The sequence below is a fragment of the Penaeus japonicus genome, unplaced genomic scaffold, assembly GCF_977035675.1.
Source record: "Penaeus japonicus unplaced genomic scaffold, GWHDUDI00000001_assembly GWHDUDI00000015, whole genome shotgun sequence".
Classification (NCBI taxonomy): Eukaryota; Metazoa; Arthropoda; class Malacostraca; order Decapoda; family Penaeidae; genus Penaeus; species Penaeus japonicus.
In genome coordinates this window covers 18,624,203-18,636,702 of record NW_028234417.1, presented here as the reverse complement: position 1 = coordinate 18,636,702, position 12,500 = coordinate 18,624,203, and the positions used below count along the sequence as shown (strand labels likewise).

Below are 12,500 nucleotides of genomic sequence, written 5' to 3'. Positions count from 1 at the left end.
AAGTGTGACAAACCTTGACACTTGAGACATAGACATAATGTGAGATGACAAGACTGGGGAGACGGACTGCGGCAAGATGAAAACAAGGCGGGCTGCGCGGCTGACGAGGCGATTGTGGGTCGGGGTGGCGCGGCTGACGAGGTGATTTTGTAGAGCGAGGTCATGGCATGACTGATCAGCTGACTGGCGTTGTGTGGCTGCGATAAGGAATCAGCATGGTGTGGGCGTCGTACAGATGAAACAAGTGTTGAGGAGTCGACAGCAAATGTAGGGTAGTTCAGCAGCTAAGCAGGCAACGTTGATCATCAGGCTGGGGACATCTCAATGGGAAGGGTGGCACACAATCGGAAGTTCAAATAACTGACAGCGTGAAGTACTGAAGCAGGACAATAGTAGCGGAGGCGATGTGCGGGTTCGAAGTCCACTGCTACCACTTTAACAGGTCCGGGCTTTGACACTGCTTGTATGTGGTAACGTGGCCTAGGGTGTAAAGAACACGGCAGGAACAGCTTTCTTGGTTTATTGCTAAGCTTGAACAGTAGGACGTTGGAGTGAGGGCTGCTCCTCCTCCGAGGAGCGAGGTGTTGTTCCTCTGCTGTGAATCAAGGTGTTTTTGTGTCGAAGGTCAGAAGGAGAAGGTAGTTGGAGGAGGAGGAGAAGTGGTGTCAATAAGGAGCTCTTGCAAAGCGTAAGTCTATAAGATCAATGGGTGGAGTGCGGTGGTGAGGGCAGTTGTCTGTGATGGCGATGTAAGGAGAAGGAGAGGTGAGGGTGGGAGAGTGTGGGAGAAGGAGAAGGAGAAGAAGAAGTGAGAAGACTGGAAGAAAGATGTAAGAAGAAGAAGAAGTTTGAAGAGAGGAGAAGGGTAAGGAAAAGCGCGGAAGGAGAGGAGAAGGAGCGGAAGGACGAAGGAGAGGCGAAGGGGGGGGAGAAGGCTCGAAGGGAGACGGCGCAGGAGATCAAGGAGAAACGAGCGAAGGAGAAGGAGAAGAAGAGGGGCGAAGGAGAAGGAGAAGAAGAAGAAGAAGAAGAAGAAGAAGTAAGGAAGAAAGAAGAAGAAGATAGGCAGAAGGGAAAAGGAAAAGGAGAAAGGAGAAAGGAGACAGGAGAGGGAGAGCAGCCGACGAAGACGGAGAAGGAGAGGACGAAGCAGAAAGCCGAAGGAGTAGGAGAAGGAGAAGGAAGACCGGCGAAGGAGAAGAAGGAGACGGGCGAACAGGAGGGAAGGAGGAGAAGGAGAAGGGGAAGGAGAGGAGGAGGGAAGGCGCGGCAGAAGGGGAAGGCGAAGGGAAGGGGAAAGGGAAGGGAGAGGAGAAGGAGAAGGCGCCAGAGCGACGGACGAACGGAGAGGAGAAGGGAGGGAGGAGGAGGGAAGGTGGGAAGGAGAAGAGGCCGCGAGGAAGAAGGAGGAGAAGGAGAAGAGGCAGAAGACGAGACGGAGAAGGAGAAGGAGAAGGAGAAGTAGGAGGCGAGGGACCGGCGAAGGAGAGAGTGGCAGGAGAAGGAGACAGGAGAAGGAGAATGAGAAGGAGAAGGAGAAGGAGACAGGAGAAGCCGTCGCCGGCGCAGAAGGGAGAAAGGGAGAAGGAGAAGGATGAGCCGGAGAAGGATCCGGAGCCGGAAAGGCGAAGGAGAAGGAGACGGCTAGAGAGAGACGACGAAGCCGACGAGCGAGAAGGAGAAAGGGAAGGAGAGGACAAGAAGACGAAGCGGCACCTGAAGAGGGGAAGGAGGCGAAGGGGAAGGGGAAGGGGAAGGGGGAAGGCGGAGAAGGCGCACGGGGAAGGGGCACGGAGAAGGGGAAGGGGACCGGCGCACGGAGCCGGCGAGGAGAAGGGGAAGGCGCGGAGGCGCAGGCGGAGAAGGAGGAAGGGGAAGGGGACACCGGGAAGGGGAAGGGAGACAGGAGAAGGAGACGGGGCCGGTGAAGGAGAAGGGACGGGGATAAAGGATGCGGAGAGGAGAAGCGCGGGCGGATAAGGCTGAGGACAGGAGAAGGAGGCGGCGGCGAAGGAGACGGAGAAAGAGAGAAGGAGAAGGGGAAGGAGACGGAGAAGGCGAGGGAGGAGCAGGAGACAGGAGAAGGAGAAGGGAGGGAGGAAGGAGACGGAGAACGGCGAAGGAGAAGGAGAAGGCGAAGGAGAAGGCGCCGGAGAAGGAGGGAAGGAGACGGAGCAGGCGACGGGCGGAGAGAAGGAGAAGACGGAGAAGAAGGGAGAAGGGAGACAGGGGAGCCGGAGGAGGGAAGGGGAGGAAGGAGAAGGACGAAGGAGCCGGAGCAAGGAGAACGGCGAAGGAGACTGAGAAGGAGTAGGGGCGCCGGCGAAAGGGGAAGGCTGGAACGGGGAAGGCGGCGGGGAAGGGCGCCGGGGGGAAGGGGCCGGGGAAGGGGAAGGGGACAGGGGGAAGGGGAGGGGAAGGGGACGGGGAAGGGGTCCGGGAAGGCCGGGGCAGGGAAGGGGTCCGGGGTCAAGGGGAAGGGGGACAGGGGAAGGGGACGGGGCAAGGGTCCGAGAAGGAGAAGGAGAAGGCGAAGTAGACGGAGAAGAAGCTGAGGCTAAGGATGAGGAGAGTAGCGCCGGCGGCGGAGAACGGATGCGGCGAACGGAGAGGAGACGGTGTAGACGGAGAAGGAGAACGTGGCGAAGGCGCGGGGCCGGGCGCCTGCGCAAGGATCCGGTCGCAGGCGACAGGGAGAAGGAGGGAGGTAGAAGGAGAGAGAAGCAGGCGGATACGGATGAGCGAGAAGGAGCAGCAGGAGGAGGCGGCGCGAGGGAGCCTGGGAGGCGCCGTCGGCGAGAAGGAGCCGAAGGGCGAGTGGGGGTCGAAGGCGAAGGAGAAGGAGACGGAGAAGGAGGGAAGGAGGCGGAGGAGGAGGAGGAGGAGGCAGGGGCGGGCGGGGGGAGGCGAAGGAGTCGGAGGAGGAAGGAGCGGCGACAGGCGGGGAGAAGGGGACACGGGGCACGGGGAGGGGAAGGGAGGGCTACAAGCAGAACGGCCCGAAGGAGAATGAGACGGACGCAGGAGTGAGAGGAGAGGAGAAGGAGAGGGGCAGGGGGAGAGGAGAAGGAGAGGGCAGGGGGAGAGGAGCCGTGGCAGTGGGACGGAAGTGGCCGGGGCCGGGGGCGGGGACGGGGACGGGTGGAAGGGGAGCGGGCCGGGGCCGGGGCGAAGGGGCAGGCGAGGAGAAGGAGCCGGAGACAGCGCTGCGAAGGAGCAGACTGCGGCACCGGGTGCGGCGAAGGCCGGCGGCGCACGGCGGCGCGGCGCCGGCGACGGAGCCGGAGCCGGCGGAGGCGCCGGCTTAGACGTGGCGCATCCGGCGGCGACGCCGGCGCAGGGGCGACGGCTCCTGAGGGGATGCGGTCTTCTTCTTTTCTTCCCTTGCCTTCTTCTTCTCCGTCTCTTCTCTTCTCCTTCTCCTTATCCTTCTTTTCATTCTTCTTCTTCTTCTTCTTCTTTTTCTTCATTCTTCATCTTCTTTTCTTCTTCTTTTTCTTCTTCTCCTTCTACTTATCCTTCTCTTCTTCCTTCTCCATTTCTCCTTTCCTTCTCCTTCTCTTCTCCTTCTCCTTTCGGAGACAGGAGAAGGAGAAGGAGAAGGAGAAGGAAAAGAAAATGGAAAAGGCGAAACGGAAAGGGAAAAGGAAAGGGAGAGAAGGAGAAGGAGGGTGAAGAGAAGGAGAAGGAGGAGCGGAGAAGGGAAGGAGAGAGAGAAGGAGAGGAGAGGAGAAGGGAGGGAAGGAGAAGGATAAGGAGAGGAAGAAGAGCGAAGGAGAAGGAGAAGGAAAGGACATGGGGAAAAGGAAAAAGGACACGGCAAAGGCACACGGAAGGGCTCAGGAGAATTCTCTTCTCCTCTCCTTCTCCTTCTCCTTCTCCTTCTCCTTCTCCTTCTCCTTCTCCTTCTCCCTTCCCTTCTTATCCTTCTTCTCACTCCTTCTCCTTCCCTTCTCCCTTTCTTCTCCTTCTCCTCTTTCCCTTCTCCTTCTCCTTCTCCTTCCCTTTTCCTTCTCCTTCCCTTCCCTTTTCCTTTTCCTTTTCCTTCTCTTCCTTTCCCTTCCCTTCTCCTTCTTCTCCTTCTCCTTCTCCTTCTTCTCCTTCTCCTTCTCCTTCCCTTCTCCTTCCATCTCCTTTCTCTTCTCCTTCTCCTTCTCCTTCTCCTTCGCTTCCGCCTTCTCCCTCTCCTTCTCCCCCTTCTCCTTCTCCTTCGCCTTCTCCTTCTCCTTCTCCTTCTCCTTCTCCTTCTCCTTCTCCTTCTCCTTCTCCTTCTCCTTCTCCTTCTCCTTCTCCTTCTCCTTCTCCTTCTCCCTCTCCTTCTCCTTCTCCCTCTCCTTCTCCTTCTCCTTCTCCTTCTCCTTCTCCTTCTCCTTCTCCTTCTCCTTCTCCTTCTCCTTCTCCTTCTCCTTCTCCTTCTCCTTCTCCTTCTCCTTCTCCTTCTCCTTCTCCTTCTCCTTCTCCTTCTCCTTCTCCTTCTCCTTCATCTTCATCTTCATCTTCATCTTCATCTTCATCTTCATCTTCATCTTCATCTTCATCTTCATCTTCATCTTCATCTTCATCTTCATCTCCTTCTCCTTCTCCTTCTCCTTCTCCTTCTCCTTCTCCTTCTCCTTCTCCTTCTCCTTCTCCTTCTCCTTCTCCTTCTCCTTCTCCTTCTCCTTCTCCTTCTTCTCCTTCTTCTTCTCCTTCTCCTCTCTTCTCCTCCTCTCCTTCTCTTTCTCCTTCTCCTTTCCCTTCTCCTTCTTCCTTCTCCTTCTCCTCCTTCTCCTCCTTCTCCTTCTCCTTCTCCTTCTCCTTCTCCGTCTCCTCCTTCTTCTCCGTCTCCTCCTTCTTCTCCTTCTCCTTCTCCTTCTCTTTCTGCTCCTTCTCCTTTTCCTTCTCCTTTTCCTTTTCCTTTTCCTTTTCCTTTTCCTTCTCCTTTTCCTTTTCCTTTTCCTTTTCCTTTTCCTTTTCCTTTTCCTTTTCCTTTTCCTTTTCCTTTTCCTTTTCCTTTTCCTTTTCCTTTTCCTTTTCCTTTTCCTTTTCCTTTTCCTTTTCCTTTTCCTTTTCCTTTTCCTTCTCCTTCTCCTTCTCCTTCTCCTTCTCTTCATTCCTCTCCTTCTCCTTCTTCTCCTTCTCCTTCATTCCTCTCCTTCTCTTTCTCCTTCACCTTCATTCTTCTCCTTCTCCCCCTTCATTCTTCTTCTTCTGTTTCTTCATATTCTTCTTCTTGTTCTTATTATTTATGATTTATTAGCTTTTTCTGGATAAATGAAAATGCCTCAAATTATTATTTTTTTGCAAGATGTATGATTATTTGTAATGGTTTGCTTGATTTTCCACATTTCAGTTTTGGCAGCGACCACATTGAAGGAACAGGAAATAGAGTCAATGAAGAACTTTGGGCCAAATTTGAGAACAAGCCACCTGTCACCAATACATTGAAGAAAGAGGTCTGTTATCAACTGCATGAGTCACCTCCTTGATATGTTCAGCACTGAGAAAGAGAAAGTTTAAGGGATAACATGTTCACGAATACCTTGCTAAATGAAAATTATGTAGGATTTGTATTTTGAAAGGTTTATCAATTGTTCTTCATTGATTCAATATGAATTTAGCATAATAATAGATTATAAGCATATCATACATGGTTAAACTTTATTTTTTTTTGTCAACATTTAAGGATATTTTCCAGTGAGATGTATACTGTCTGTAACCATAAGATTCATTACAGATGGAATAGTATACATTTTTCCCTTGTTTCTTTGATAATATTTACTGTACAAAAAATGGCTCTTTTAATTTCTGAAAATTATTTTCAGGTTCAACAACTGCTGTGGAAGAGAAAGTATGATTTTACAAAGGCACTTCAGGCACACAGGGCAGCACAGTCAGAAATGTCAAAGCAGAAAGCAGAAGAGGAAAAGGAACAGAAGAAGAAAGAGGCAGAAAAAAACTCGGTAGGAAAACAAGAGGGTGCAAAAAGGGAGGAATGCGAAGAAGAAAAAGAGAACTCGTGCATCAGCGAGGATACTGCAGCAAAAATGGGAGAGACAGGCCTAGCCACTCAAGACACATCTGTTGAGGAAAGTGAAAAGACAAAAGCCATAGGACCAGCACCAGGGGAAGACCTTGTTAAGCTCACTTCAAGAGAAAAGAAGAAGGTGAATATGAAGAAAGTAGTGGCTTTCATTTTCTCTCACAATCTCCAGTAATGTAGTCTTGTTTGCATGTTTTTACCACAGCTTTGCTTTACCTATTTTTTTCCTTACGAAGATAAATTAAAAGCTGCATCCATATAATACCTCAATGGGAGAGGATATCAAAAGCTAATCAGTGCAACACTTATGTTAGCTGGTAGTTAGTTTATAAATTGCTGCAGGTAGTGTTAGTTGCTTCTTGTCTTTACTCATGGTGGACTCTTGTTGTGGTGATTCATGCTGTAACTTTCTTTGTCTATTCTTTGTACTTTAGTGTTTTTGTACTTGTTTGCCAACTTTGGACTGAAGCATTGTGCGTCTGATATGAGTATTGACCCATTGCAGACAGTGATAAATTTGCTTGCCCAGTCCCCAGGACGGTCACTAGTGTCACCTACACAGCATCCTAGATAGGTTTTGTTTCAGGACCTTTTGTCCTTTTTTTTTCCATCTGATTATATTGTGAGATTTACATGTGCCATATGACAGGCTTTATCAGCTTTGCAGTAGACTACAACTGTAGTATAGGGTCCATATCAGTTCATACTATGATATTAGTATTGCTGTTTTATGGGAGGACAAAAAACAACTTTATTTTTTTTGTATTTGTGTACTTTCATAAACAAATGTGAAAAAAATAACCATCCACAATGAAGATAACATGAAGAAATGGGAAGAGGAAGGAAACCTGTGCCTATGACTGTGAGTGCCACAGCACAAGACAGCCATACTAGCATAAAGGCACATTGTAGACATTGGGCATGGTTTAACCCCTTCACTACGGGCAGTAGAAAACGCCCCTCATGCCGTATCCGAGCTGCCGGCGCGCACCAAATTTTAAACGTCGCTACTGAATATGACAAGTTTTAAGCCAAAACCTCTACAAGCTTAAAGCCAAAACCTCAACATAATCAATATGTGTTATATATCAAAACATGCATAGTTAACCTCTTCCCCCATATGCATGTGACAAGTTATTTACATGGGTTGGGAGAAAGATGGAAAGAATGACCTTGGTGGGAGGCCTCACTCAGATGACAAAAGAAAAAGGTTGAAGTAGTATGGTAAACGAATCATAATAAGTTTTATATTTTTACATAATGTTCCATAAATAAATAATAAAATAATTGCTAACAGGGCCCATCAATGCCTCCCCTGGTATAAGCGAATCCCACTCTTATATAATGATAATGAAAGTCAAGTAATATATCGTATCATATCCGACCTCTATTCTGAAAGATCACGTACAGTATCCGGAAGAAAGAAAACTCAATTCCACCAGAATTCAGCCTTGACGCAGTATGCGCGTCCTCGGGTTTGACGCGAGCGCTGCGAGGACGCAGTATACGGGTCCTCGTGTTGAAGGGGTTAAGGCACCTTTTTCTTCATATTCTGCCTGCATATCCTTCGTTGCTAGTACTTTGGAGCAAGAGGTTGGCTTCTTGCTGTGTGCCATCGCTCTCTGAAGATAGTGCTTGCTAGAGAATGAGTGCCATCCAAGGCTTTCTTTCCTGCTAATGCTAGGAGAAATTGCCATCTATGTTTTGGATTTTAGATTAAACCCATATTGCTTATTATTATGACCATATTATTAATTAAGATTTAAATTTTCATCATTACTCACTAAATAGAGTTATTACTCATAGTGGAATAAAAAAAACAAACAGTGATCGACTTTCCCCTAATATCAAATATGGCATGATGAATATCGTCATATACATCATGATGTCTGTAGCCAGGCCAAAAACTTGTGCATCACGTATACTGTGATGCCTGTCTGTAATGAGTTAGCCCTCCAGCAACACAGGAATTACCAAATGCTGTAAGGAATGAAGTGGAGCTTGGCAAACTGTTACTCCTTTCACCCTATAACTCTTTCATCTGTCATTCACTCCACTTGTTAGTACTTGATGCATATATATTTTATGTAATTTATATATAAGAGGTACATTTTCTCAGACATTTCATGTCAAAGAACATAATAACGGTGACTATTGAGGTTTTATTTTTTAGGAATTTTATAATGAGAAGCTTGTGTTTGTTTGGAATATTTTAATTTATATGATAAATTATACAGTATGATTACTATATATTACTATATATATAAAGTAAGTTCATTTTTCTTCATTCAATTCCAAAATTCCATTTGGGCCTTCAGTTTTGAATATTTACCGTGTAAAATTTGATGTTGCTTGTTGATACACATGATACTCTTTAACATTTTATTAACTATTATAAATTATTTTCTCGTCATACAGATTGATTGGCGAGACAAGCTTTATTTAGCACCACTCACTACTTTAGGGAATCTGCCTTTCCGTCGCATTTGCAAGCGCTTAGGTGCAGACATTACCTGTGGCGAAATGGCACTGTCAGTAAATCTGTTGCAAGGTTCAGCAAGCGAGTGGGCTCTTGTGAAGCGACATGAATCTGAAGATGTTTTTGGAATTCAGGTGAGATTAGGGAGCTTAATTTGAAGGAAAACTAGTGGTTTATAAGTAATATTCATGTTGAAATTAGATTGACAATTTGGAGTAAACTTGTACAATAAGCTATCAAAGTTTTTAGTTGTTTTGAAATGTAAAAGTTTACCCTATTTTAATTTTATAGGTGCATTTGCATATGCACAAGCACACACCTCACAATCTCACATACACTCACTCACATATTCTCAAACTCAAACAGTCACACTTACATACTCAGTTACACACACTCACACTCAGACACAAACACACAAAACAGACACACACACACAGTCATGCACAATCACGCAGTCACACTCACACTCACACTCACACTCACTCTCACTCTCACTCTCACTCTCACTCTCACTCTCACTCTCACTCTCACTCTCACTCTCACTCTCACTCTCACTCTCACTCTCACTCTCACTCTCACTCTCACTCTCACTCTCACTCTCACTCTCACTCTCACTCTCACTCTCACTCTCACACACACTCACACTCACCCACACTCACTCACACTCACACATACTCACAATCACAATCACAATCACACACACTCACATTCACACTCTCATACTCACACTCACACTCTCTTAAACACACATTCTACACACACCCCACACATACACCCCACACTCACACACACTCACATTCACACACATTCACATTCACTCACACTCACACTCACACTCACATTCATACTCATACTCATACTCATACTCATACTCATAATCACACTCATAATCACACTCATAATCACACTCTCTTAAACACATATTCCACACACACCCCACACACACCCCACACATACCCCACACATACACCCCACACTCACACACACTCACACACACTCACATTCACACACTCACACACTCACATTCACACACACTCACACACACTCACACACACTCACACACCCTCACATTCACACACACTCGCATTCACATTCACACATACTCACACTCACACACACTCACACTCACACTCACACTCACACTCACACTCACACTCATACTCATACTCATACTCATACTCATACTCATACTCATACTCATACTCATACTCATACTCATACTCATACTCACACTCATACTCACACTCTCTTAAACACACATTCCCCACACTCACACACACTCACATTCACACACACTCACATTCACACACACTCACATTCACACACTCACATTCACACACTCACATTCACACACACTCACATTCACACACACTCACATTCACACACTCACATTCACACACACTCACATCCACACACACTCACACACACTCACACTCACACTCTCTTAAACACACTTTCCACATACACCCCACACATCCCCCCCCCCCCCCCTCCCACACATACACACACGCACACACACTCAGTCACTCACACACAAATACGCACACATACCATTATTAAGTTGGATAATATTCTGGACCCCCCCCCTCCCCCATACACACACACCACACTCACCATTATTAAGTTGGATAATATTCTGGAACAAAAAATAAATGTAATTTCTCTTCATATGCAGCTGTGTGGGAGCAATGCCGAAGCCATGATTAAGTGTGCAGAACTTCTTGATAGAGAGACCTGTGTTGATTTCATTGATATTAATATGGGATGTCCCATTGACCTCGTATATAAACAGGTAATGCTTTATTTTATTGATACTTGTGTTATGTGAAACTTTGTGCTAGTCAATGTGATACTGCTCTGTATTTTCTTAGAATTTTCATTATACATTTTGAACTAGATATAAATTTCATTAATCTTTATCAAAATTGCAGGGTGGAGGCAGTGCCTTGATGCGCAGACAAGGTTGTCTAGAACATATGGTACGTGGCATGACGAAAGTAATGTCCATGCCACTCACTCTGAAGATGAGAACTGGTGTTTACAGAGATACGTCAGTGGCTCACAGTATCATCAAAAAGGCGAAGCTGTGGGATGTTTCTATGGTTACGGTAATGTTACACTTGTTAATCACATACAACATATGAAAATGGAAATATAATGTTTACAAAAGTTTTCTGGATAGTAATTGGATATTCACTCATAATTTGTCCTGGAAGATTTTTGGAGAGAATATTTTACACCTCTTAATTTTTCCAATCATTTAGAAATTTAATGAAGAGCATTCTTGTGACAGCTTCATGGAAGATCAAAAGAGCAACGATACCTGAAACTAGCAGATTGGAATTACATTAAGGAGTGTGTGGCTGTGGCAGATCCAATACCATTGTACGGAAACGGGGATATCTTCACATATGAAGACTACAAATTCCAGAAGGAAAATTCAAACGTTGCTGGTAAGACATGCCAGTTTTGTGTTTAGCTTTTTTTTTTTCATTTTTTCTACTATTTATTTATTTGCATTTTGTCTTTTCCAGAATATACTAATGATGTTAAGTGAGGCATTAAAAAAGGAACATGTTATGGACAATGTTTTACATATTATTTAGTTAACTCTAACTAGATGTTGATTTGCTGTTGAGAATATTAGCATTTAATTCCTATTATGTTTCTTGGTCAATTAATTTTGATGTGAAGAAGTGTTAATGAAAAACTATCATAAAATCCATTTTTATTTAAGACATATGGCTGTAGATAAATCACTCTTGTATATTGCCTCATTATCTCTACAATGCAGTTTAGGTTAGAAAATTATTAGATTTTAGCCTTAGTGATAAAAATGAAATGGAAAATGTAGACAGAATTTTAGGTTGTAAAATATTATTATTTTTTATTGGAAATCCCAGAAAAGGGCTTATTTAAACCTTTTATATTCAGACTCTTAGAATGCTGGATTTCTACTTTTCTTTCTGTATGTATTCAACTCAATAGAATAATGTTTTTGATACAGGCATTTACAGCAATTTATTTGGAGAATCATATTTTTGAAGCAGGTATAAAAATCACCTCCCCCCCCTCAAAAAACAAAAACAAAACACAAAAGACAAAGGAACAAGAGGTAAAAAACCCTAGTTCTTGTCATCATACATGGTCCTACTGGATTGGATATATTAAGAACAGTGTATGATTGCTTTCTTATTACAGGTGTTATGATAGGGAGAGGGGCATTAATCAAGCCATGGATCTTCAAGGAAATTAAGGAGGAAAAACACTGGGACATAACATCAAGTGAACGCTTTGATATTTTAAAAGAGTATGTGAACTATGGCATGGAACATTGGGGCAGTGATTCAGAGGTGAGGAACTTTTGATTTTGAAGATTATTTGAGCACCTTATCTCCTTGAGAAATGTTTATATTAATTTCTGTGTGTATTGCACAGGTAAAGATATTATTATTTTTCTTTTTATTTTCAAAGTTGTGAAATATTTACCAATATTGAGTAAAGTTTTGAGAAATGGATTAATTGTCCTGACTGGGGAAATATTTTATATATCTTTTATATGAAGGTGAGACCAGTCAGTACATTACTTTTTGGTATTCATTTTCTTAAAAGTTATTTAGTTTTAATTTTTAATTAATTTGTTTGATTGGTTTTAACTTAATGAAAGGCCAGTTTTTTCACAGTATATCAGTGTAATTGATTGTTTCTAAAAGAGGAAGAATCATTAAAACCATTGCACGGTGTCTTATACTCAGGGCATTGAAAAGACACGACGGTTCCTGTTAGAATGGTTGTCGTTCCTCCACCGCTACATTCCGGTTGGGGTCTTGGAGCAGACTCAGAAGATCAACCAGAGACCACCACTGTACAGGGGCCGTGACCACCTCGAGACACTGATGATATCCAAGTCGGCTGGAGACTGGATTAAGATCAGGTGAGGCGATATTTCTTTAATCTGCATAGTTATTGCTTTCCTTCTTGTTATTATTGTTTTCATTT

At 44.9% G+C, this 12,500-nt stretch overlaps 1 protein-coding gene across 1 annotated transcript in view; it reads left to right on the top strand.

The window, feature by feature from the left end:
- Dus3 (Dihydrouridine synthase 3) overlaps window positions 1-12,500 on the top strand; it is an 18,137-nt gene that overhangs the window by 4,912 nt on the left and 725 nt on the right. Inside the window, exons 4-11 of the mRNA XM_043038439.2 lie at window positions 5,333-5,435; window positions 5,805-6,146; window positions 8,441-8,635; window positions 10,177-10,293; window positions 10,433-10,609; window positions 10,795-10,954; window positions 11,703-11,854; window positions 12,257-12,435. Coding sequence (XP_042894373.2) covers window positions 5,333-5,435; window positions 5,805-6,146; window positions 8,441-8,635; window positions 10,177-10,293; window positions 10,433-10,609; window positions 10,795-10,954; window positions 11,703-11,854; window positions 12,257-12,435 — 1,425 coding nt within the window. The remainder of the gene's footprint in view (window positions 1-5,332; window positions 5,436-5,804; window positions 6,147-8,440; window positions 8,636-10,176; window positions 10,294-10,432; window positions 10,610-10,794; window positions 10,955-11,702; window positions 11,855-12,256; window positions 12,436-12,500) is intronic.